Raw genomic sequence first — 26,409 nt, 5'->3', positions numbered from 1 at the left:
GATGAACTTGAGAAAAGGGCCATGGGAGAAGCTATGCAAGATCAACCCATCATAGCCCCATCACCAATTAAACCATTCATGTGGCCCACACCCAAGGGATTCATATGCATTAGTTTTGTTTAAATTCATGAGTATTTTCATCAGTTTCCATTTTTGTCCCTTGCAAAGTCCGCCTGCTACCTGTTTGACAAAACGTTTGAAAGAGTTATCCTTCCTCCTTTTGGTGTAGCTAACTCTTGAGAAAAAGCATGCTTGTGGCATGAAGTCTTATAGCGGAATGAATCCCGGGTTGGATTTAGATTGGCTAAGTCATGTGCATATCATATGCATGGTTCATAGTTTTTGTATCATTGTATGATTGAGAGTGAATGATTCATATCATGGTATGGTGATCATAGTGGGTTGTGTTGCGACACATGATGTGTCTATGATTAGTATGTGAACTGTCTAGATATAGGATGCATTACATAAAACCCCTATGAGAAAGTTAAATTCATGAGGAGACCACATGAGGAAAGTCATCCTATGCTTGCCTTGAAAAACATGATATATTGTGATTGTGTGTGGACTAATGCATACGGTGATTGTAAATGCGATAAAACATACTTTGTTATGACTTGAGTTAGACACCACACCGGAAATGTGTAATTCAACAGGATATGATTAGAGGGTCCCTGGGTGAAAGTCCCTAAACCCCGATTAGTACCATTAGGAGCAACCAATGCCTAGACCGAGTGGAAGAACAGAGTGCTGGAATGCCGAAATACCAAAGTAAGCAGTGACTCCCACCGACGTATGTCGATTGGTTGAGAGTTCTGACTTGACCTGCTTATAGGCAAGCAAAGATAGGTTGTGTGTGACGAGCTCGTAAATTGTCCGCTATCGTTTTGTCAGGCGACTTATACTTTTTCGCTATTAGACAGATAGTGAGGTTCAACACAAGTGGGTTAGACTAGTTCGGCCTATGAATTATGTAGTCCCACCTCTGTAGTTAGCCACGGTGGAAAAGCCTGTGCAAGTGGGTAGCAATCATATGCAAGTCTCACCTCTGTTTCATGTGCAATTGGGAAATGTGGAAAGTTGTGGAAACGTTGAAAGAGAATATACGTTACAAGTGGGTAGAAGACCCACCTCCATAACGGAAAATTGATATAAATAAAAAAATTGTATCTTTATTTTATTGTTATCGGCCCAGTAGGCCTATGCATTATATGAGCATGACATGAAACATGCATTTTCACTGCACACACGCACTCACTGGGCTTAGTAGCTCAAGGTTTCCTTTCTATTTTTTTTACAGGTGAGAGTACGGAGCTGCAGGAGTAGAGGTTACAGACTCCAGTTGTCCTTTTTGTTTTGTACATATCAGTGCATAAATTTTTTATAGTACTCTGTATATGTACATCAAGTATAGTAAATATGACATGGTTTATGTTTTGGTTTTGCCTTGTTGTGCTCAGTTGTACACAGTAACACATGTTGAATATGATGAAATTTTGAGAAATGATACGTGTTTGTCGTCTTTACTATCAGAAATCTTCCTTGTGGAGCCCCGCTTATGGGACTTAGTATGCGATAGTTGGAAGCCCCAAAATCGGAGTTCTACAGAGGCTGTCAACCAAAATTTGGTGTTTAGTAATCACGGATTACCGACACTAGATTTAGGGACGTGACAGTCAATGTTTTAAATAGCTTCGCTATGTAGTATGTAGCATTGGCCACATAGCGTAGCTCAACCTTAATGCCATGTAGTTGATGAAAATAGCTTAAGGCACGTGAAGCTTACACTATATGCTAATTTTGCATACGCTATACGCTGCATAGCCTATGATATACACTACATAGATTACACTACAAGTTATTTTTCACTACATCAAAATCCATAAATGTTTTCAGTGATTTGTTACATTTTTTATTTTTTATTTTGAATAAAAATCACTTAATCTTTCAATGATTTTAGTAAAAGAATATAAGTAATAGTATTAAATCAGTTAGGTCGCTCTTTCTTTACCTTTATACTTAATCTTTGCCTATTTTTTCCTATGATTTTAGTTTGTGTTTGGTTGTGCCAAATGTCATTAAGTTTCATTATGAATTAGACAAATTTCGTGTGAAATATCATGAAATTTCATTATATTTAGTGCAACCAAACACAGCCTAAATTAAAATTTTAGAATTGCATGTAACTTTACACTACACGCTACGTAGCTTAAGCCTCACACTTCAGAGGGATGAATGCTACGCTACATGCTATTCGCTGTTTAAAACATTGTTGAATAGAGATAACATTATAGTGGCATGTTAGCAAGCACTGCATTAATCAATGTTAGCAAGCACTGCTGTTTTTTACTAGATTTACCCTTTGCTCTGAAATCATTTCATACATCAAAGATAATTGTCGAATGCAATGATTGAAGTATCAATAATATTGGCTAATATTATTGGTATCACAGGTCAGCGATACGTAACTGACCTGGAGTACAAAAAATCCTTGGTATTGGGCAATGTATCGCAATGTTTTGATTGTATCACAAGATATCACACTTTTTTCTTTATTAAATTTACTTGGTATCGATGATATTTGTCGATATCGACAGATATTCATCAGCACCGACAAGAATTGCAGCCCTCTATAATAAAAACTCTCTGAACTTCATTTTTCTATCATTTTGCTTCTTTCTTCTCTAATCTGAACACATTGTGGGTAGATTTCGGCCCATCCTTTGTACTCTTTTAGGAAAACAAAAACAAAAAACAAAGATTTCAAACCAGAATCAAGTTTTTTGCAGATTTGGGGCCGGTTTTCATTCGGCAAGTGATTTTGCATTTTCATCCTTTTTTTTGTTTAAATCATACAAAACCAATGCCAAAAGATTAGAAATTCTTAATTCTTCACATTTTGCATAGAAAATCAAGGATTTAAACCTCCAATTTCAAATTTTGAGGGTAGGTGGTCCGATTTGGGGAAAATTAGGGAAATTTCTGCAATTTCTCCCAAATTTATTGTTATCTTATTGTCCAAACATGAAATCAAATATGTATGAGGCACGATCTACTAACTCATGTAGTTTTGGTGATTTTTCAAATATATATATATATATATATATATATATATATATATATATATATATATATATATAAATTAAAAGTTATTAAAAAATAAATTTTTTCCAATATTTCTTTTGTATCAGCAGTCAATTAAACTACATGTATAGCGCATTTAAGAGACTAATGATTTTTTTGTAAGGGTGCCATACGGATGCCTATGTTTTGGTTGAATTCCAAAAATAAAAATACAAAAAGTCTGCTTTTAAATTCTTAAAACCTGCCTAAGGTTTCTACCGTTGGCCAAAAAACTGCTTACTGTCTTATACCGTTATGTATGGTATACTATATTTGTTAAAAGACATTTTTACCCTCTAAACAAAAAACAACCTCTCTCTCACACTGAAACACTCAGCCAGGCCCCCTTCCCCCTCCCCAACGATCTCTCCCATATCGTTGGACGCAGACTTCCTAAGAAAGGAAATTCCTGCACTAGGAAGCTAGGTGGGGCCCACCGTGATGTCTGTGAGTAATCCAACCCATCCATCCATTTTGCGAGCTCATTTTAGGACACATGACAAAAAATGAGCCGGATTCAAGACTCAAGTGGGCCACGTGACAAAGAAAACTGGGAAAAGAAATGCCTACCTTTGAAACCTTCCTAGGCTCCAACTTGATGTTTATATGCCATCCAAACCGTTTATAAGGTCATTACCACTGGGATGAACTGAAAACGCAAAAAACCTTATCCTGATACAAAACTTTTGTAGCCATACATATATTTCAACGATGTTTGTTTAATTCCCACTGTTTCCTCTCGTGCGGCCCACATCAATCTTTAGATCTGGCTCAATTTTTGTCGCGTCCTAAAATGAACTCGCAAAACGGATGAACGGGGTGGATTTCTCATAAACATCATGGTGGGCCCCACCTAGCTTCCCTACCCCAGAAGTTTCTGGGAAAGCCTTCTGTAGGAAATTTGTCCTTCTAGTTCGGGCATGCAGATTTGGCTAGTGACACTACCAATAGCCATTTAGTATTGGTCAGCGCTATGTAGGCCCCACCATGATGTGTGTTTTATCCACTCCGTCCATCCATTTTTTACAAATCATTTTAAAGCTTGAACACAAAACTGAGGCAGATCTAAATCCTAGATGGATCACACCATAGAAAACAATAATGACTTGAATGTCCAACATTAAAAACCTCATAGGCCCACTGTAATGTTTATTTGACATCCAACCTATTGATTAGGTCATACAGACCGGGATGAAGGGAAAAGCCAAATATCAACTTTATCCAAAAGTTTTTTTGCCCCCAAGAAGTTTTTAATGGTGGGCGTTCAATCAACATTGTTTCCTGTAATATGGTCCACTTGAGATTTGGATTTACCTCATTTTTGGGCAAATCATCTAGAAAAATGGATGGATGGCATGGATGAAACATATACATCATGGTGAGGCCCACGGAGCACCAACCAGTAGCCACTTGCTACTGACAGCATGTCAGTAGCCAAACCACATTCCTTAGGAGCAGATTAGGTGAGACGCCGACCTCACCCAAGGCAGTGCGGCCCTTACCGTGGGGCCCACCTTGATGTATGTATTATGTATCCACGCCGTCCATCCATTTTTCTGGATTATTTTAGGGCATTATCCCAAAAATCAAGCACATCCAATTATCAAGTGGACCATACCATAGGAAATAGCAGTGATTGAGCTCCTTACCATTAAAAACTTCTTAGGGTGCTCCTTAAAGTTTTCATAGTTTTTATTTGTCATCCAATTTGTTGATAAGGTCACATAAGACTGAATTAAGGGGAAAAAACAAATATCAACTTAATCCAAAAATTTTGTGGCCCATTAATGGTCAATCACCATTGTTTCTTATGCTATGGTCCACTTGATAATTGGATCTACTTCATTTTTGGAATAATGCCCTAAAATGATCTGGCAAAATGGATGAACGGCATGGATCATAATACATATATCAAGGTGGCCCCACAGTAAGGGTCGCACCATCTTAGGTGAGTCCAGGGTCTCACCTAATCCGCACTCGTGTCCATGGTTCCGGGGTCGCAGCCAACTACCACTCCTCTGGCACCACCTTCTCATTATAGTGTCAAAAGTTGTGGGCCCCATCATGATGTATGTGATACATCAACTCCGTCCTTCTATTTTGCAAGGTCATTTTAGGGCATGGGCCTAAATATGAGGCAGATCCAAATCTCAAGTGGACCACACCATAGGAAACAGAAGGATTGAACGCCTACCCTCGATAACTTCTTGGGAGCCAAACATATTACATGGCAAAAAAGAGTTATAGTAAGCTCTTAATTTAGGTCCAGGTTGCCCAATCAACAGATTGAATGGCATAAAAAGAATTACAGTGGGCCCTAGCACTTTTTAATGGTAGGATTTAATTGACACCGTTAACTATTGTTGGGTCTACCTGAGATTTGCATCTTTTTCATTTTTGGGTTAATGCCCTAAACTTATAATCCATGAAGGATGGACGGCGTGGATTAAACAAACGCATCATTGTTGGGGCCCACGGTGTAGTCCACGGATAGAGTGGATGCATTGCAGCCAACTTTTGCAAGAAACAAAAGGTAAAAGGGGCATAACTATCATTTTGGAATATAATTGACAGAATTCTACTACCACCATTAGTCAAACTCAAACAAGTGGTTTTTTTACCATTTTTCAAAACGTTAGGCGGGTTTTAGGAAAGAGTTTAAAAGTAGCCTTTTTTTTGGAATTCAACCAAAATATAGCCGTTTGTACGGCATTATCTCTTTTAATAATATAATTATAAATTTCTTTAAAAATAATTAATAAATCTTAAAAATTATGGATGCAGTACACTGCCTTTTTTAATACAGTTGCATTAGTGTAGTCAGACAGAGCATGGCTTAGGACCCTATACAAAGGAAACCTGTTATGTGCACATGTTTTTTATGATGTTATGAGTTAGAAGTTTGTATTAATGCCTTTTTTAACAATTCCTGAAGTTTCATTGAAAAAATCTACTAATTTCCCAATGTTTCCCAACAACAACGATACATTACCAATACATCTGATATATCCATTGCGATAACTGATACTGATGTAGAGACATGTGATGACCTAATCCTAGATGCATGTATAATCAGGTTAAAGAATATTCAAATAAATACACCAATTAACAAACCGTTTCCAGTAAAAGGGATTAGGTAAATTTCAAAACAAAGATGAGGTCATTCCGTCAGGATCATGCCCCTTAGCATAAAATCGCGTAAACGTTAAAAGGAAGGACCTAGGGATATGAGAATATCCTAGATCTATCATAAGTCAGTCCGCAGTCAAGTTTGGATCTGATCCTACTGACTAATCATCCCTCTTTTCCGTTCAAACTAGAAAGGAGATATCCAGAGAGAAACGAAAGGGGTGAAGAATGAAGGGTTCGAAATGAAGAAGGTACAGGTCCTTTTGTCATTTTAAAAAAAAAAAAAAAGGAGGATGATTTTTACCTTTTCCTGCACCTCGAAGATCTAGAAAGAAGGAAACCTGAAATCGAGGTGGAATCCTTAACACCCAAGGGCCAATCCTGAAACCCTAATCTCTTGAATAAAAAGGAAGAAAAGAGACGAATTTCTATTCATTCAATAATAATCAAAATAGAGTTTCTCAAAACATATATATAAGCTATGAAAAAAGTAAAGGTGCACTAAAGCGCTTGAAAACAAGAAAATTAACAAAAAAAGACGAAAAATAAAGAAAGTGCAATAAAGCCCCTGAAATAAGGAAAAGAACAAAAACGTCTAAAACTAAAACACTCGTTTGGTAGGGTGTGAAATCCGACCCATGGATTTATGGTTAGGGTGCAGTCATGCTGCTCCTGCACTCGTAGCACGACAGAAAATGGGTCCGATAGACCCATCGTCCATCCACATCAACTCCTCCGCTCCGGTACTCTGTTGGCGACGCCTCCTCCTCTGGTACACTCTAAAGGGTGCACCACTGATGTCTGCATCAGATACGTATCCTTATCCCAAGGGTGTGATACCATTACGGTAAACACTGGTTGAACGCACATACTTCTTGTATTGAACCATCCAAGAGTAAAGTATCATCACCCAACTAAAGCAGGTAGTTTTGTCTGATCGTTATCTATTCCCATTCTCAGAATCAAGACTTTCATCGCTAATCCGGTGAGAAGTCTGCTGGGAGAATTGCTGTGATTGTGAACAAAAACGGAGAGAACAGGTTGCCCAGATGAATTCCACACTACTTTAGAAGAACCCTTTCAGGGTACAGTTGATTAAAACTGAGAACCAAGCTGATGAAATGATGGCTCTGATTCATCTGCTCCATCTGTCCTCGGAGCCCATCTAGCTAAGAAGATAGTCTAAAAATTCCAGTTTACACATTCGTATGCCTTTTCCAAATCTACTTTGAGAACAAAACAGTTCCACTCCCTTTTTAAAAAAATAATTGCCCACCAGTTCGTGCTATGAAAGGCCCTTCCATGATATTCTCTCCACTATGAAAGAACTTTGGTCTGAAGCTATGATACTGCCAAGCAATTTTTGGAATCTCAATGCCAGCATTCCACCATAATTTGTTTGTTATGATACTGCCCAGCAATTTTTGGAATCTCTTTCTTATTGATTAAAGTGATGAAGGTGGCAATCATATCCCAAACAAATAATAGTTCTTTCATAGAACTCCTCCAGTACAAGCATTAGGTCTTCTTTAATAATTTCCCAGCACCTATGATAAAATACCAAAGTGCATCTGGACCTGGCACCTGATCTGCTTCAAACATGGCTTGCTGAATTTTGTCCAAAGCAAAATTCTCCTCAAGAACTGTCCTTTCACTAAGAGAGTCAAAAGGGAGATTCCAAGGTCCGATCTTGTCAGGAATTCTTCAATAAAAGATATTCTGAAAATGATTAGTGATCTACCTACTTATCTCTTCTCTGCATGCTGACATTACTGTCCTGAGTTGTAGATAGATGGTTCACTCTTCTCCTAGAACTGGCAATTTTTCTCTCCCTGATGCACCATACGTGATTTCTGTGTCCAGGTTATTCTTTCTTTCCTCAAAACCTCTTCCCAAGTTACTATCAGTCTTCTCTTTTCTTTAGACTTCGTTTGAAAGCTTACAGTCCTCTTCCGAGCTGCCAATGGCAGCAATTTCCTCCATTAGTTGATCTTTCCAAGCATTGATGTCCCTGAATGTCTCCTTAATCCATTTTCTCAACTTCTCTTTGAGCATTTTAAGTTTTGAAGTAAATTTCTTCCAGCTCTTCTTTCCACCGAGAAAGATTTCCACTATTCTATCAGCTTGAGAAAATAGTGCCGCTCCAAACACATGTTTCTGCAGCAAAAAGGTCTAGGTCCACAAGAGTCCACAAGGTCTAGCTCTAACTTTTACCACTTATTTTATTTTATTTTTTTAGAAACTAGCAAAAAAGCTCTTAAAAGTAAGTGATGGAGAGGTCACTTTTTCGAGCTTATTTGGCTTAAGCGAGTAGATGGTTTTGGGACTCTTCTTTTCCCATGGAGCTTTGACAACACTCACCAGCCGATCAGGATCATGACTGGCTGTTCCAACCGTTTTCCCCGCATGCTTGTCCTTCTATGTGAGCTCATTCTTTATATTGCTCCTTATCTTTTTCTTCTTGATTTTCAATTTCAACAATTTGCATTTTTGCCTCTTTGCACGTCATAATAATAGGCCCTTCTAAACCGGCATCTTGAATCTGATGCTCTGTTGAACAGTCGTTAGATCCTAGAGACTATGGCATCCTAAGCAAGAATCATGCCTGCCAGCCACCCCATTGTCTTGTGACACTTCAGTCGCTAATTGTCCCCCCATGACATCAGTGTTGAAACACGCCATCTACACTGAGCCATGGGTTGGAACCCACAACACCTTCCGCTAGTGACGTAGATTGAGCTAGAATTGCTCCACTGTTTCCATGAATGAGCGAATATCTGACTAGAACCATCTTCCCTAAAATATTTGGGATCCCAACCATGTTGTTGGTGGGCCAAATGCCTTGTTTTTATCCGTGGGATTCGAATACGTGTTCCTATATTCCTGCTTCATCAGGCAAGCATTAGTCAAAGATATCTTTGCTTGCAAAGATGGGTTCCCTGGCCTAACGCAATACCAGGCCATTGCGGGAATTTAAGGAAACTTCTAAAAAGGCCTGATTTGAATCGTTTCAATTCCATGAAGATAGAGACCCCCTATTAACCACTGGTCTTGATGGTTGCATGGAGGACAGCTGTAAGTCACTCAATACCATCTGTTTAGATGCCCAAACTTTCTAGTCATAAGCCCCAAACATGTCTCCCTAGCAGCCACCTATACCCTTGACTTCGCCACATAAATGGATCTCTGATGTTCTCTACTAGACAGGCTTTCATTCTCAGCTTTATGTTTGTTGGAGATGCCCTGAAACTGGATCTTTCTGCTATCTAGTCCCACTTATTTCCTTTCCTCTTTCTATATCCACATTGGAGCTTCGATTTAAGCAAAAAAAAAAAAAAAATGGTGAAGGAAAGTCCACCAGCTTTTACCTCTATCACTTGCTGTAGGTTTGTAGCAGTATCCAAGGTGTGCCATATCAGTTAATTCGTTACGCTATACAGGATCAAAACAGCCTGCCTGAAAGAAGAAGAAAAAAAAAAAGGGACCGTTATGGGGCCATAACAGCTGTACAAACCTATAATGGTGCTGCGTTACAACTTAGCATAACAGGCCAAGGCCATTATGCACAGTAACCAGATAAAATGATTTTTTAAGTTAAAAAATAATAATGCATACCTCTTCTTCCATTGTGTTGCTCTCTCTACTACATTGCCCCCACACTCTCTCTCTCTGCTTTTCAAGCCAAAATACATACGTGGCCCTTTGTGAGCCAAGTTTTAAAAGGGTGATTTGTTTAAACTACTCTAGTGGTTGCACACAGAAAATTGTACACATGGCATATATTAACTCGAAGTAAATCAATTAAATTGTGGGACTCGCTGCCATTAAGTTATGGTCCCAAAATCGAATTGTTTTAACGATTGTTGATTTTTGGACACTTTTTTAATTGAAACAAGACTAGTGGATATTTTTCATCGTCTAATAAATGTCAACTGATCATGTAGTCAGATGATGAAATGAGCATAATTTCAGGTCGATCGCGTGAGCATGATATTGCCATTTTGGCATAGCTGACTGATTAGAAGGATCTGCCCAAACATATGCACCTTCAATCTAAGCATGAGAACCACAAACAAAGCAGAAAGAAAAATTCAGATATTTTATTCAATTCAAAGGTGCCTTGTGACTACCTCATGTAAAGCCCTTAAATAGGCTCCTTAGACATATAGAGAAAGTAGGTTTATAATGTCATTGACAAACAATGACTTATTATAAAAATAAAAAAATAAAAAAAAAAATAAAAAAAAATAAAAAAAAAAAGAAAAGAAAAAAAAGAAGAAGGGATAAGAATGAATTTAAGAAAATTTAGTTGATTGATTTTGCATAGCTAGCTACCTAAATAGGAGGCTTGGGCCTCCTTATTGATGGATTAGTCGTGGGACGAGGGCTTGGGCTTGGGCTTAATGAGCTTGGGCCTGACCCATGGATCTTCGGCCTAGTTCAGCCCATGGTTCTGAATATCAGTATCAGCGATCATATTGGCTCAGCCAATAAATGATATGATATAGGGTCGTGTATCAATATTGGGTCCATATCAGCTAGAAATTTTTTTAAGCAAAAGAATACGGAAAATTAGAAAAAAAAATAAAATAAAATTTGAGATATCCAAGAACCTATCACTCATTTTTTATTTTATTTTAATTTTTTTTTTTTTTTTGGGGTAATGTTTTAACCATGTATTCAATGGTGTATCAGATCATTCTTCAGTAAAAATACCGTCGCGACGGGTTGACCTACTGTAAGGTGTTGTGTTGATTTTTTAAGGTATAAAATAGTTATATATGTTAGAAATTGATATCATATATTTCTAATATGATTATCTATTAAGTATTGGACTATTAAGCATAAAGATTCAAGTATTAACTATGAAGTATAAATCAAATGATAATAATTAAAGTGTAAAAGACATAAGACATTAGGACTATAAGTCCATGCATATCATTGATAATTTGATATACACTACCAGCAGTATCAATTATCATATATTCATATATGGAAGATAAGTCCAAGTAATGTCACCAAAATACCTAAAGAAAATGGATAAAAATGACTTGAATATAAGAAAATAATTTAAATATAGCTGAAAGTGGTAGATCTATGTTCAAAACAAACATATGCCAAGTGCGGTGGCAAAAACTGCAAGGTGATCATTGATAGTGGTAGTTGCATCAATGTGGTATCTACTCGTACCGTGGACCGCTTAGGTATGCTAGTCGTTCCTCACCCTCAGCCCTATCGAGTCTCATGGGTTAATGCATCTTCGATTCTGGTTTCTTAGCGTTGTCTCATTCCTATACAGTTTGGTTCCTATACGGACACGTTGTGGAGTGATGTTTTGCCTATAGATATAGGTCACATCATTTTAGGCAAGCCTTGATTATATGACAGGGACGCAACACTGTTCGGTCGTTCAAATACGTGTTCGTTTCTATATGGAGGCAAAAGGATTGTCTTAAAGCCTCTCCTACCCAAAAGCACCTCGGAAAAGGAGGACGCCAAGAAACGTGGTCCTAAAGGTGTGACGAAACTTCAGCTTGAGTCTCTTCCTATAGTTAATGCCAAAGAGTCTGAAAGAGAGACTAAAATTGATTTGACGTTGCATGCCCACGTGGCAAGTGAGGTTACACCTAAGGTTATTATGGAGATGCCACCTGAGGTTACACCTAAGGGTAGTATAGAGCTTCCATCTGAGGTGCGTCTGGTATTGGACGAGTCCAGTGTTGTTATTCCAGAGGGCATACCTTATGAGCTTACACCCGTGCGGGACATTCACGCATTGACTCTACCAAACCTTCATCATGATCAAATGAGTAATGGGGAGGAAGTAGATTTGGAAAGACAAGTAGATGAGCCTAGGACCCCTATAGATTACATACCCATTTCTGTGTTCCATAGGCCTTCAGAGTCTGCACATGCATCTACACAACATATGCATGACTTGCATGTGGAGATTAGAAAAAGAATCAATACAAGTATACAAGTAATGAAACATGCAAAATGATTGCTGACTCACTCCATAGGTTTAAAGAGTTTGTTATGGGTGATGAAGTCATGATTAAAATACGTCTAAAAGGGTTTCCACAGAGAACCATAAAAAAAAATAAAATTACAAGCCCGTAACACTAGACCATACAAAATCTTGAAAAGACTGGGTTCGAATGCTTACTTGATAGATCTTCCACCTAACATGGGTATCAGTTCCACATTTAGTATGGAAGATCATGTACTGTTTTATAGACATTCCCCTAACCCTCACATAAACTTTGATGATGATGCCCGTGACCTATCCCAAAACCCTCTTCTCAACCTTTACCATCTGTACCATCCATACCTAGGGGTGTACATCAAGTCGAACCGAGTTGAGCTGGCCTCAGCTCGACTTAGCTCAGCCACTAGCTGACCTCAACTCGAACTCGGCTCAGCTCGGTCCTCGAGCCTGACTGGCCAGCTCGGCTCGGTTCGGTCAGCAGCTCAGGCCAGTTCGAGTCGAGTTCGCTTGTGCAGCATTTTCACAAGCACCTGGACTCCCAGTGTATGTAAAATAGCAACAATGGTTTTACAGGTATTTTATCAAACACCTTCTAAGAAACATAAAAATCAAGAAAAAAAGGGTATTTGTTTCATATACATACCTTCCTTGCCACCGGCCACACTTCGTTGAGTCATTTCATCAAACACTTGGTGAGCAAAATCAATATCAAAGTAACCGAGTCACCGAACTAGTTCGATCCAAGTTTGATTTGAGCTGGGCTCGATCCAAGTCAAGCTGGGGCCAACTCGAACTCATTTTCGAGCTCAAAAAATCAGCTCGACTCGACTCGAACTCAGCTTCGAATCAAGCTTTTTCGAGTCGAGTCGAGCAAGCTAACCGAGCTAGCTCGGTTCGTGTACACCCCTATCCATACCTATGAGAAAAGAAGAGATGGAGGATATCTTAGATGAAAAAGCAGTTTCCACATGATATGGTGGTTACCAGGAGTACCTTGTCAAGTGGAAGGGCAAATCAAAATCAGACAGTATGTGGATCATAGAGGCAAAGGTTCAGCGATGAGACCCAAATCTCCTCGAGCATCGCTATAGCTTTATTTCGCCGGAGGTGAAATCTCCTCAGCCGAGGGGAAATGATGGGGGCATAGGAGGACCTACTCAGATGTACCAGGGACAGAGACGACCACCCACATCAGCGCAGCTTTCTTTGTGGATGGGAGACAAGTTCCAAATGGGGCCCGCCGAGCCTTTTTGAAGACCCCACATGCATTGGACGTGCATCAGGAAGACCTCACCTTGTGATGATGCATGTGGGTTGCTTAGGAGATCATTTTAGTCATAAGATTGCTATTTCATGTCGATCCAATTGTTGGATCTTGTCGATCAGGCCATCGGGCGACCAAATCTTTTAGATCAAGGCCCCTTGGGCTTTGATCTTGCTTTCTTTATGTTTTTTGTTATTTTTATGATTTATTTGATGGTTGAGATTGATTAAAAAAATGTTTTACTTTTCTTATTTTGGACGATGGGCCACTTCACTTAAAGTGAGTGGCATAATTGTATTTATGCTAAAATTTTAATTCCGAATTTTTAATAATAAAAGCACAAGGGGGTTGGATTTTGTGATAATAATTATTTAAGAGAGAGAGAGAGAGAGAAGCTCTTACTTTCTTTTCCCATCTTCATGCAATTTGAAGATACTTCCATGCGATTTGGAAGGAAGATCGGTGTGAGGCTAATCTTCATTAACAGATGTGCGAGGTCTCCATCTATCCCCACACCATCTTCTCTTTTCTCCCCCATCCAGGTATTTTCTTCAAGTTCTTAATTCTCTCATCCCAGATCTTCATCTTCCCCCAAATCCAACTTTCTCATACCCATCCACAGTCCAAATCATAACCGACCCAAACCCATCCTCCCACTGATGCAAGACATGAAAATTAAATATGATATACAAGATTTCAGGCTTTAGATCATACTAACTTTGAATCAATCACAAAAATTCCAAATCCCACATAAAGTCAAGCATTCAACAAGGGGAATCTACGAGGGTCCAAGCCTACACATGTTAGGATTGAACTAGTTAAAATTACAGACCAAACAATGCTCAAAGGAGACTAGATTTATCCACACATGCAAAGGATTATTTCCCAATCTAAGGGATTCACACGTTTCAAATCGAGAAAGCCTAAGATTTGCAAAAGTGGAATAGAACTTGGGATTTAGAATTATCTAGGGTTAGGGCTAGGGAAAAAATATGAGAGGGGTGAAATAGAGGAGAGAAACGAACCCGAGGTGATCCACACGTGTGGACAGCAGCCCGAACCTAACGCACGTGCGTGGGGCCCACGAATCTTAAATCAGTCAGCTAGATGCTGGTCGACCAGGGGAGGTCCACTTCAGCCAAGTTTCACGTCGATTGGATGTCTGATTTGTGCACAGTACTCCGCAGAAATTTCAGCCCTCCTGCAGGGCCTAATTTTGCAAATCTATTGTAGAAGGAAGATTGGCTGCAAAAAGGGATGGATTTGGAGATGGGATGGCTATGGGAGATGATGAATATAAAGAGTAGGAGGTGGGGGCAAATTGGGATGGGTGTAGCTTCGCACCACGGTAGTTGGCCCTTCGAAGAAAGGAGGGTTTCACACCCAATTAGATTTCCACAACTCAGAGAATTAGAGAAGCAGGAAAACGCAGAATTTTATTCATAATCTTCGATGAGAAAAACCCTACAAGGGGTTGCCTATTTAGAAGAAAACCTTATACCCCAAAAGTCGCGCCATGTGCACACCTATTACGTAAAGACGAAGTAACAAAAATAACAACTAATCAATGCAATCTAAATCGTCCATGATGTTCCTGATAACAATAATAAGCAAAACTCAAAATCCTAGATCATCTGGAGTAGTGGGTCACGATCATGAGATCTAATGGTGGGATCCACATGATGATCGAGTCCACTCCAAGGAACCAAAATACAGACTTTAACAGGAGGCCCTCCATGGATGTCGCCATCGATGGTGGCGCCCTCCTTGTGTACGTGCGTTTTGGGGGGGGGGTGGGGGGGTGCGTGTGTGCGAGATGTCCCCATCACCCACGCCACAAGTGTGACTGTACGGCCACACGAGTGAATCCCGCCTGCCCCTTTTGGTTTCCCACCATCATTAACAAAACCCCTTTCTGTCATCCCCAAAACCCTAACCCTAAACCTAAATTTCCTAATTTTCCTACTTTCCAAAATTATCCAAACTCTAATTTTTACCCTAGGTTGTATTAGGTTTCCTATTTTGAAATAGACTATACTTTATGCTAATTGGATGTCCATACATCCATTAGATCTTAGTTTCTTTTTTATTTAATAATCTTATGTTACGATGTTGGTAGCTTAGGTCAGGATTATGCATGATTTTCTTTTGATTTTCATGATATTTGTGATGAATATAGCGACGTTTGTTTTTTCTTTTTTTTTTTTGTTGCATATCTTAATTTGGTTATTTGATCTCACATGCTACTTGGTTCATACATCGGTCCTGCATCATTTCGCCTCTCAATTCCCTTAACACCAAGTCCCAATTCTCATTTCCCCAAGTTCTCAACTCGTAAACCCGCTTCCAGTTTTCCCCAATTTCCATAACCCAGTATGCAGTTAAACCCCAAAACTTCCCCTTTCAACTGATTCCCAGCCCCTAATGTAGCCTGTATTCAGATTTAAAACCCTAACCCACCAAAGATCTGTTAACAGTCCCTTTGAGACTTCAAATCCTGAGACTCTCATGCCAAGACTCCGATCTCAACTGTAGCAAATTTTACCCAAATCTGCAACCAACCCATATATACCTCTAAGTGTAGGCCTAGTTGCTCTCCCTGGACCTAACTGTAACTCTTAAACAGCCCATATCCATCAACCTCAGGTTCTTACAGCCCTGAAACCCTAAACAAACCCTTTTTTCAAGGCCAATCATCTTTAACCGTAGCATGTTGCAGGCTTATGTTCCCTTACTCTACAAATTGATGGTCCCACACCTGACACTGATCACCAGTAGAAAATTGCAGAGTCTGTCCATATTTACAGCCCATACTCGGTCACCTGCTGGCCCCTCAATGTGTACCTAAACTGCCCCTGCAACCTGATAAACCAATAAAACCCTTGAATCTGCCTTCATAACAGTCCCTCTACCAAACCAACCCCATCCCTAAATCCAGTCACAAAACAACAGTTCCAGCCCAAATCAATCCATGCCCAGACATAACTTACAGCCCATAACCCATTTTATCCTTTAACCAACCTTTTGGGATGTATGATGCAAATCCGAAATGGGTTAAGTGTTGATCCACTCGAGAATGTGGAAGGAAGAGATACGGGACGATTTAAGAGCATCTTTGTGAGCCTTACACATACCTGGATAGATCTGGAGTGAGATTGGCAAACTATCTCAGCAACAATCTTCACAACCCAATGAAAATGATACATCTGCAAGTGACCCAGCAGGGAATTGACAGTTTCCTTCAGCACAATTGCTAGAAAACTGAGATGAAACAAATCACTTCACTAATAGAAAATATTCCCAAGTAACACATATATAGGTGGTTTCTCCCAATATGAGTAGTCGTGAGGGAGGATTCTCTACTAGAGAAGAAACTTGTGAGATAGGATTCTCTCCTCAAGAAGAAACTAAGGAAGAGAAAGCAAACTAAACTAAGCAATCTGACTAAAACCAGAGTGATCTGTTATAAGGAAACAATTAAAACAAATCTACTCTATAGGAGTGTGTCCACTAAGCCTGTGGGGTCCACCAACTATTGTGCGTGAGCCTACATATATGCCATGTGTAGGCTTACACCTCAAATGCATCCATGGGCCCACAACCTCATATGATCATGTCTTGGGATATAGCCTGCACTTCTGTTTTTTGGAAAGTCACTGTCTGAAAATTCTGGCACCTACAAAGTTCACTAATCTGTGCTCTCTTACCAAGACACCCCATCCTCCCCTGAATTTCCTTATTAGGATCTTCATTCGACAACACTTACAGTCTCCTTTCCCTTCCCTACCCTTTCCCTGTGTCCTCCCCTTCTCTTACTGTAATTTACAGAGGAACTGAGATTCTGTAGCTCCTATAAACCCCCAAAATCTTTTGTCGAGGGCAGCAATACCTCGCCTGATTCATTTATTCATCTATCCTGCCATTCCAAAATATTCGAAAAGGGCTACATATTCCTCTTTATTTATGCAAAATGAGACCCTTACTGCTTCCCCACTCTCCCTAGAATATCCTGAATCCATTCCTCTTTTAAAACTTCTGGCACAATTCAAACAAAAAAGTATTTTCACCCAGCAGGACGTCCTGTTTGGAAGTTGCTTTCTTCTGCTCTAGCTGATCAACCCAGAACTTGCCTCAGAAATTTCCTAGGCTAAAGACACTGCTTGCAGGCATGTAGCTCAGTAGCATGAATTGTTCTAAACTGGTGACCGACCCCACTGCAGGATCTCCTCTCCCAATGGCTTGAAGAATGCTCCCAACTGCTTCTATAAGACACTCAAGCCCTTGGAGACGAACCCCTAGCCTCATAACTCGCTGCTTCCCCTTTCAAGGCTTGAACTGATTGTCCCTCCCACGCCAATAGAATGGTTCCCTACCAAGGCGTTGAGGGGATCTAACCCCCAAAAACAGAAATGAGGGAATGAAAGGGGACGGGACGACTTATCTAACAGATTCATAACATCATGCAGGATGAAAACAGTCAGGGGCTGGGATATCCTACCAGAATGCATCCACAAAGACCCTTCATGAGTCAAAATGGGGACAAAGAATGATATGAATACCTTCTCCAATCAAGGCCCCTCCAGTCTCTCTGCTAAACAATCGGGTAGGTGATTTAGAAACGGAGCTACTTACCCCTTATTTGATCCTGCTTACATGTCATAGCCCATCCTATCTTTTCTCAAGTTTTGGAAAGAAACCCCTAGAAACTCCAAAATTATGAGGCACCCTTGGCATGAGCAATCCCATTCCCCTACTGGCTGTGAGCTACATGCTCAACATTTGAGATTGGGACACAAACCTTTAAATTCGAAAATAAAATAAAATAAAACCACATCCTGAATGAGGGGAGTTGGGGCCCCAAACCCCCTTCTTCAAGTAGATAAGGGGAGTTGGGGCCTCAAACCCATCCGGTTCGAATTGGCTTGGCTTGAAGTGGACTCTTTCGCGGATATGGTTTGAAATTGGTGGCAGTCATGTTTGGTAGCAAGCACGGCTGGTTATATATTGGCGCAAAAGATTAGATTTGTCGAGTCAAAGCTCTCAGATTGGAAGAAGGAATTTTTCAGCAATAAGGCAGAAAACATAGACAATATCAAGAATGAAATGAATCATTAGACATCAAAGAAGAGGAAAGGGGAGGGTTTCAGAAGAAGAAAGAAGTAGGAGGTCTCTATCGTCAGTAGAGTACTCAAAATATCTCAAGGAAGAAGAAATAATGTGGAGGCAAAGGTGCAAAGCAGTTTGGCTCAAAGAAGGGGACAGAAACACATCTTTCTTCCATAGCATAGCAAGAGCACAGGCTAGATGCAACCATATCAGTAGCATCATAGCAAATGGAGAAAGATTAGAGGAAAAAGACAGTTTGTTCGGCCATTGTAGACTTTTATTCCAAATTATTATCCGTTGAAGCAGATGGAGAGCAAAGGCCTCTTCTTGACAATCTGCCCTTTCAATCTATTTCTGAAGATGATATAGTGTCACTTGAGAAGCCTATTTCGGAGGAAGAGATCAAGCTTGCAATCAACTCTATGTGTGGAAGGCGCCAAGGCCGGACGGCTTTCTAATTGCTTTTTTCGAAGTCTTTTGAGAAAATCAAGAAAGAAGTTGTAGACTTTGTTAAGGAGTTCGCAGATGAGGGCCGATTACTCAAAGGGCCAGGGGCCACATTCATTACCCTAATTCCGAAGGAGGGAGTGGAATCTCTTTCAGACTTTCATCCCATTAGTCTTGTTGGGAGCCGCTACAAGATACTTGCCAAGGTGCTAGCTAACAGATTCTGGTTGGTGCTATCATCGGTTATATCTAAAAATCAAGATGCTTTTGTTGCAAAGCGGCAAACGAGTTCACATGTCATATGGGTCTTTGCTTTGTATTTCGCCTCTATGCTTGACCATGCAACTATGCTTTTCTTCTTGCTTTTCCATGTAACTAAATTACATCTAATGAAGGTACAATACAATAACATGTGGTAGACCACCTGTTAGAAGGGGAGCCAGAGCCAGCCCAATCACCATCGATCTAGATCGATGACGACGTCCAGGGAGGGCCTCCTAGCTAGAGGACTGTGTTTTGGTTCGTTGGAGTGGACCCGATAGTCATGCGAATCCCACCATGGGTTCTCATGATCGTGGCCCACTATTCTAATTAATCTAGTACTTTGGGTTTTACTTATTATTGCTATTAGGAGTATCATGGACAATTTAGATTGTTTTGATTAGTTATTATTTTTTATTACTTCGTCGCTAAGTAATAGGTTGTGCACATGGCACGAGTTTTGGAGTATAGGGTTTTATTATAAATAGGCACCCCTTGTAGTCTTTTTTATTCATTGAAGATTAATAAAATTTTCGCATTTTTTTGCTCCTCTAAATTTCTGAGTTGTGGAGATTCAATTGGGTGTGAAACCCTCCCTTCCTCGAAGGGCTGACTACCATGGTGCGAAGCCACACCTATTCCGATTCGCCCCCACCTTCTTCCATCCATATTTCTCTTCTCCTACAATCATCTACGCTTCAAATACATCCTCTATTGCAGCCGTTTTTCTCTTTAAAGCAAATTACCAGAACCTGACCCTGCAGGAGGGCTGAAACTTCAGCGGAGTACCACGCACAAACTGTGCATCAGATCGAGCTAAAATTTGAGGGTTTTGGAATCCACCCCTGGCCGACCAGGGCCAAGCTGGCCTTTTTCTGGATAGTGGGCCCCACACAAGTGCATCCAGGATCGCACGCACGTGCGTCTGGGCCATTGTTGTTGTCCACACGTGCGGTACTTCTTTGGTTCATCCCTCTCCTCTCTTTCACCCCTCTTTCTCCCCAAATCCCTAACCCTAAATTACTCAAATCCTCAATTTTACGCCCTTTCTTCAACCTTAGGGTTCCCCGAATTCAAATCTGTGAATCTCTTAGATTGGGGAATTATTTCTGTGGATGTGTGGATGAATTTACCCTCCTCTGATTATTGTTTAGTCTATAATTTTGATTGATCCAACCCTAGCTTGTGTAGGCCTAGGCCTGCATAGATTCCCCTTGATTGAATGCTTGAACTTTTGTGTGGGATATGGAATTTTGTGTAATTGTTTCTGAACTAACATGATTTAAAGCTTGAAAATCTTGTACATCATATTTGAATTTCATGTCCTACATCAACTTGTAAATGTCCATTCCATTTTTAGAGAATACCACGGATAATTGCTCCCTTTAAATATCTAAGGATGTGAAGCACAGCCTCCATATAGGAAGTACAAGGAGCCTACATGAACTGACTAACTACACTAACTGAATAAGTGATGTCTAGTCGTGTAATCGTCAACTGGATTAGTTTTCCAACAAATATGTGATACCTCCGTGGATCATCGGATAGTTTTCCTTGATCTATAGTCAACTTCTGATTTGTATACATGGGAGTTCCGATAGGCTTGCCACCCAGAAAACCTCTCTTCTAGTAAATCCAATACATACTCTCACTACAACAAATTAATTCCTATCTTTAATCTTGCAACCCTAGTACCCAAAAAGTATTGAAGATAACCTAAATCTTTAGTGTATAAGCGTTGCTGTAAAAACTTCTTCAACTTAGAAATACTTGCATAGTCACTTCCTCTAATGATGATGCCATCTACATACATAAGCAACACAATGGCACCTGCCTCACTATGTTGCAGAAAGATAGAATGGTCAACCTGGCTACATTTCATTCCAAACTCAAGCACCAGCTTACCAAATTTATCAAACCAAGCTTGGGGAAACTATTTTAAACCATAGATTGATTTCGTTAAGAGGTATACTTTGTCAGACTCCACCGAGCAACAAAGCCAGGCAGTTGATCCATTATAGACTTCTTCAACAAGCTCTCCATGAAAAAAGGTACAACGGCTAATCGAGAATTGCAGCAACAGACATTACAACACATACAGGGTGAAGCTTAGCCACAAGAGAGTCTCTGGGTAGTCATATCCTATGGTTTGAGAAAATCCTTGAGTAACCAGACGAGTTTTTAAGCGGTCTAGTAATCTATCACAATTATATTTGACTCTATACACCCATTGACACCCAACAACACGTTTTTCTACAGGTAACTCAACTAGTATCCAAGTTTGATTTTGATGAAGAGTAGCCAACTCTTCCTCCATAGCTCATTTCCACCCATCACTATTGAGAACTTCCTAGAAAGAGCAAGGAACAAACATGAACGACAAAGACAAAGGCAAATTTTTAAAATGAAGGAGATAAGACATCAAAGAAAACAAAGTTAGATATAGGATGTTGAGTATAAGAACATATACCCTTACGAAGAGCAACACTGGGAAAAAATCCGGAAAATGATCTTCAGTAGAGATGAATTTATAGAAGACTAGAGGACTCCATCTCCTCATTTGGAATTTTTTGAGTAGACTTACAGGGATGGACCTACACGTTGCACAGGACCCTTCTCCATGGATGAAGTTATGTCTAGTAAAAAGGAGACTCGTAGAACTTTCTTCAAATTATATTGATCATCCTCCCTCAGAGAAATATGGAGTATTTTCAAAGAACGTAACATTAGCTACACATAACATCTACAAGTAACTTGATTATAACATCAGTAACCCCATTAAGTACAAGAATAACCAAGAAACACGCACTTCATAGCTTTTGGTTCAAATTTATCATAAATATAGTCAAAGAAGGCCTAAATTGTCCCAAGCATCTCCCAACAAACCAAAATAATTAGAAAACCCCCAAAAATTGCTCATAAAGTCATAGTGCATAAACAAATATTCACCATCTCCTCAGACCCATGGTAGAATTTATGCTTCTTCCCTTGCATAGTTTTTCCAAGGTTGATCCCTATAGATCAAGGTTTTCAATAAGGTAATTGCGGTTGTAATAGATGCCATCATTACCATTACGATACAGGACGTAACAACCATTACAGCCACTCTTTTCTTTTCTTTTTTTTTTCTTTTTTTTTTTTTCTTTTTTTGGACAAGAAATCAAAATTGGCCTGTAACACGCTTGTTACAGCCCCTTAATAGCTATTACGGACCATTTTTCCGTAACAGCCATTACGTAACCCGTAACAGTTTCCACCGTTACCGTTATGTAACTGTTTTTGCACACCTAGCTCTAGATTCTCTCAAACTTCTTGATCACACTTATCAGCCATTGGAAATAAGGACATGAAGGACTAATTTACATCAAGTGATCTAACCCACTAAAGCCAAGTATCTTCTTTTCCAAGTTGAGAGCTTCCTATCAACTCTCTCTATGACACCATCCAATAGATGGTTTGTCGGCTTCCCAGCACAAAAAAGGGAGACCAAGGCAAGTCAACAGGAGTGTCCCAACCTCAAACCCAAACATCGCTGCAAGGTTACAAACTTATCCCCCTCCACATGCCCTCCTAATAATTCACATTTTTGGAGATTAATCTTTTGTACTTGCATCTCTTTGAAGCATCTCAACACTTTTCTTGAGCTGTTGATCAAGGACGCATTTGCAAAATAGAAAAGGATTGTATCATTTGCAAACTATAAGTGTGAAACTCAAAGTTGGGCATTCTCCACCTTAAAATCTAGCACTATACTAAGAGCTTTAGCAACAACAAAAAGAAACGCAAATAAAGGATTCCCCTAGCAAGGGCCCGTTGACCCCCCGAAGAATTTTGGCGATTCCTTGACCAAAAGTTTTTTTTAAGCACCAAAAAGAAACACACTCTCCAACACCCACCTCCATCTCACACAATACCCAATCTCCTCAACGTGTAGGCATGGAAGTTCCAATCAACTTGGATGTAGGGTTTTTCCCAGTAAAATTTGCATAAAACATTGGAGATCCCCTCCCTACCTGGAGTGTATACGCTTATGCCCTACAAGTGCCCCATCAACAATTCATTGGCCATGGATAAAATCCCCATACAACTTTGAGGTGACATCACCTAGCACCCTTAACCAAGCCACCAAGACTTCTGCATAAATTTAACATAAGCTAATGGTTCAAGATTTTCAGCCCCTCTATTTGGCAATAATGCAGTGAATGATACCCCAACATCTTTGGAAATCTTCCTCCTCTCATGGAATTTTGAGATAAAACCTAGCCTTTTCAACAGTAGACTTAAAGAAAACCTTTCAAAGTTGTTACTCTACCTGCGAAGCAACAAAGTAACTAGATTGGGAAACTAAATCAAGAAAGAGCCCCCCAACCCACCCCCCCTCTCGCAGCCATATATGTTGGTGTGGAATCTGATCATGCTGCAAATCAGGCCAGTATAATCTTATTGGCCAGATTTTGGGGGCCTATTTATAAAAAAGAAAAAGGTGGTAGGGTCCACTCTTTGAGTGCCAGTGCTATAACTTCTTGATCATGGGCCTGTATGCATCAATTCCTTCGAATTGAAAAGAATTTGCATTGACTTCGGTTCCAAGCTAACCATCGCCAAGATCAGATTTTTATCAGGTCTTTCCTGTGTTAGTTGTCTTCACATATGACCTGTTTTCCTAAACCGAAGTAAAATCTTCATCTCAAAAATGGGATATAGCTCAAGAAAAGTGTACATACCCATATTCATCATTCATCCCATTTCAAATGTGTATTCTTCGTCGCCTTTGGTGGAAAAATAAAATAAAAAATTGCTCTCTCTCTCTCTCTCTCTCTCTCTCTCTCTCTCTCTCTCTCTATATATATATATATATATATATATATATATATATAAAAGCTGTTGACTCACATCTATGGTGATCAGGACAGATGTCCTAGTACATGTGGTACACAGGTAATCATGTTTGTGGAGCAATGACCAAGAGAACAACAGCAGTTGGATGATTTTAATCATTTTCTCATTGTAAACTTTCCCCGTTGAATGAGGAAGTCTGCTCTTTCTCTGTTATACCTTTTTAAACCATCCATTCACAGACTACTTATCAAATGGCTACCAAAATCCAAACTTTGAGCTACAACCCACCCACGTGACAGCCCAACAGTTGCTATGGTCACACACTCATGCGGCACATGTACGGTAGACAAATTCCTCAATGTAATATGTGGAACATCATGACATGCATGCATTATAGAGAAAAGCATCATCGTGATATAATGGCTCAAATACATAACAGCCCCCTTGATGAGGGTCTGGCGCATAAGCATGCGACTACAAGCACAACAAAAAATGCCACCATCGCAGTTAAAAAAGAGATTGTACTGACAGCTAGAAATCAAAGGGATGGAGAGAATATTATATCCTGATTTTCAAGTATGCAAACAATTAAAGTTGATTTGTGTCGTAGTACTACAAAGTTGCAAAAAAGTGCAATGTGAATAGGGCTTAACTGTGGCACTTCATCCATAGCCAATCCAAACCATATAACTCATGGCCCCCATTGCGAATGGATCATAGCCATAGGATTACACTGATAGGACAATTATTACTGTCTGGCTCATCAGCTTTCAAATGGGTGGTTATAAAATAAAATGGTGAAAAGTCCAAACTCGACTGACGTAATCAGATCCATCCACAATGGGGCCCACAATCAACATGAATGTATGCTATGAACCATAGAAAAGTTCCCATAATGCAGTGCAATGTGGCAAGTGGCAAGCACACATCCAAATCTAGCCGGTGTCCAAAGTTTGATTTGTCCAAATTCATTTTATGTGAATAATCCATCCTCAATCATGACTACTTCCATTTTAAGTCAGGTTGAAGTAGAAATTAAAAATAAAAAAATAAAAAACTAATGCAGCAAATATCGGGAGACCCAAACGTGTCCAAGCATTTTGCAATCGAAGAACATCGTACATCCAAAGGCAGCCCAAATACTTACTAGACATCAGATTATGATTGTCTTGATCGTCATACACAATGGCAGCGCGGAATCCAGCAGCTTGAGTGTTCCTGACCTTCTCCTCAAAAGTGCAGTTACCCCTCACAATCAGAGCGAAACGAACATGATCGGCATTTCCAAATGACGGAAGGTTGTTACGGATGGAAGAACAGGCATCGGGAGGATTCGCTACATAAAGAGCTCCACAAATTCCAGACCTATTAACAGGAACAGCTGAAAAGCCAGAGAGGAGGAGCAAAATTACACGAAGCCGACACCCGTGCTGCTAATAACAACAGCCTTTTATCCTCTAGTTTGGTAAGAAAAGAGGAGAGGGATTACCGAATGGAGCGGGAGCGTCGATGACAGAGAAGGAGAAGGATTTCGTTTTGAACTGGACAATCGCTGATGAGATTTGAACAAAGGAAAAGACGATGATGATGACGGGGAACGAGTATTTCTTCATCTCTCTCTGAGCTTCGTCACTGGCGAGGACTTGAATGGGACCTCGCTCCGTCGGACGCGAATTGCCCGTGCCCCCGGCCGCAGGAAGCTCCTGTGGTCCGAAGCTGTGGGGCCCGCAGACATGCCCGTGACAAATCCACTCCGTCCATCAGCTTCTACGCATCACAATAAAACAGGAATCCACAGCTCAGGTGGGTCATACATGCGAGCCGTCCACCGTTGAAACCACCCCGGGTCGACCATGATTTTTAAATCACATCCAAACCATTCAAAGGGTTATTACCACTAGGATAAGCAATGAGCTGTACACGAGTCGAGTTGAGTCGAGCTAGGCCAAGCTTGGCTCAGCTCGACTCGGTCTTGGCGCTCACACTCTAGCTCACCTCGGCTCGCTGGTTCGAGCTGAATTAAGCTACGATTGATTCGGTTTGAGCGAATTATTCAAGTTGGGTTATATAATTTTTTTAATATTATTTTAAAAAATTATTATAAAATAATAAAATGATAAAAAATCAAGATTGTCAGAACTAATATAGGTGCAATAGTAGTATAACACTTATCACAAGCTACCAAATAATAATGTGAAAATATTTGTTACTACAAAACCTTAAACACATTCAAAATTCATTGACAACTTAT

General features: G+C 39.9%; 1 protein-coding gene across 6 annotated transcripts in view; it reads right to left on the bottom strand.

The window, feature by feature from the left end:
• LOC131237227 (receptor homology region, transmembrane domain- and RING domain-containing protein 1) overlaps positions 1-25,996 on the bottom strand; it is an 89,546-nt gene extending 63,550 nt beyond the window's left edge. For 2 of the 6 annotated variants that reach the window (XM_058234907.1, XM_058234908.1), the window contains exons 1-2: positions 25,648-25,996; positions 25,306-25,539 (exon numbers count right to left, since the gene is read on the bottom strand). In XM_058234907.1, the coding sequence (XP_058090890.1) occupies positions 25,306-25,539; positions 25,648-25,771 (358 nt within the window). In that variant the 5' untranslated portion in view covers positions 25,772-25,996. The remainder of the gene's footprint in view (positions 1-25,305; positions 25,540-25,647) is intronic. The other 4 variants (XM_058234910.1, XM_058234911.1, XM_058234909.1 and 1 more) reach the window with 4 other exon arrangements.
• Between the last annotated feature and the right edge of the window lie 413 nt (positions 25,997-26,409).

The sequence above is a fragment of the Magnolia sinica genome, chromosome 2 (genome assembly GCF_029962835.1).
Source record: "Magnolia sinica isolate HGM2019 chromosome 2, MsV1, whole genome shotgun sequence".
In the NCBI taxonomy this organism is placed as follows: domain Eukaryota; kingdom Viridiplantae; phylum Streptophyta; class Magnoliopsida; order Magnoliales; family Magnoliaceae; genus Magnolia; species Magnolia sinica.
The sequence above is the reverse complement of the archived record's forward strand: the minus strand, read 5'-3'. Positions and strand labels throughout refer to the sequence as shown.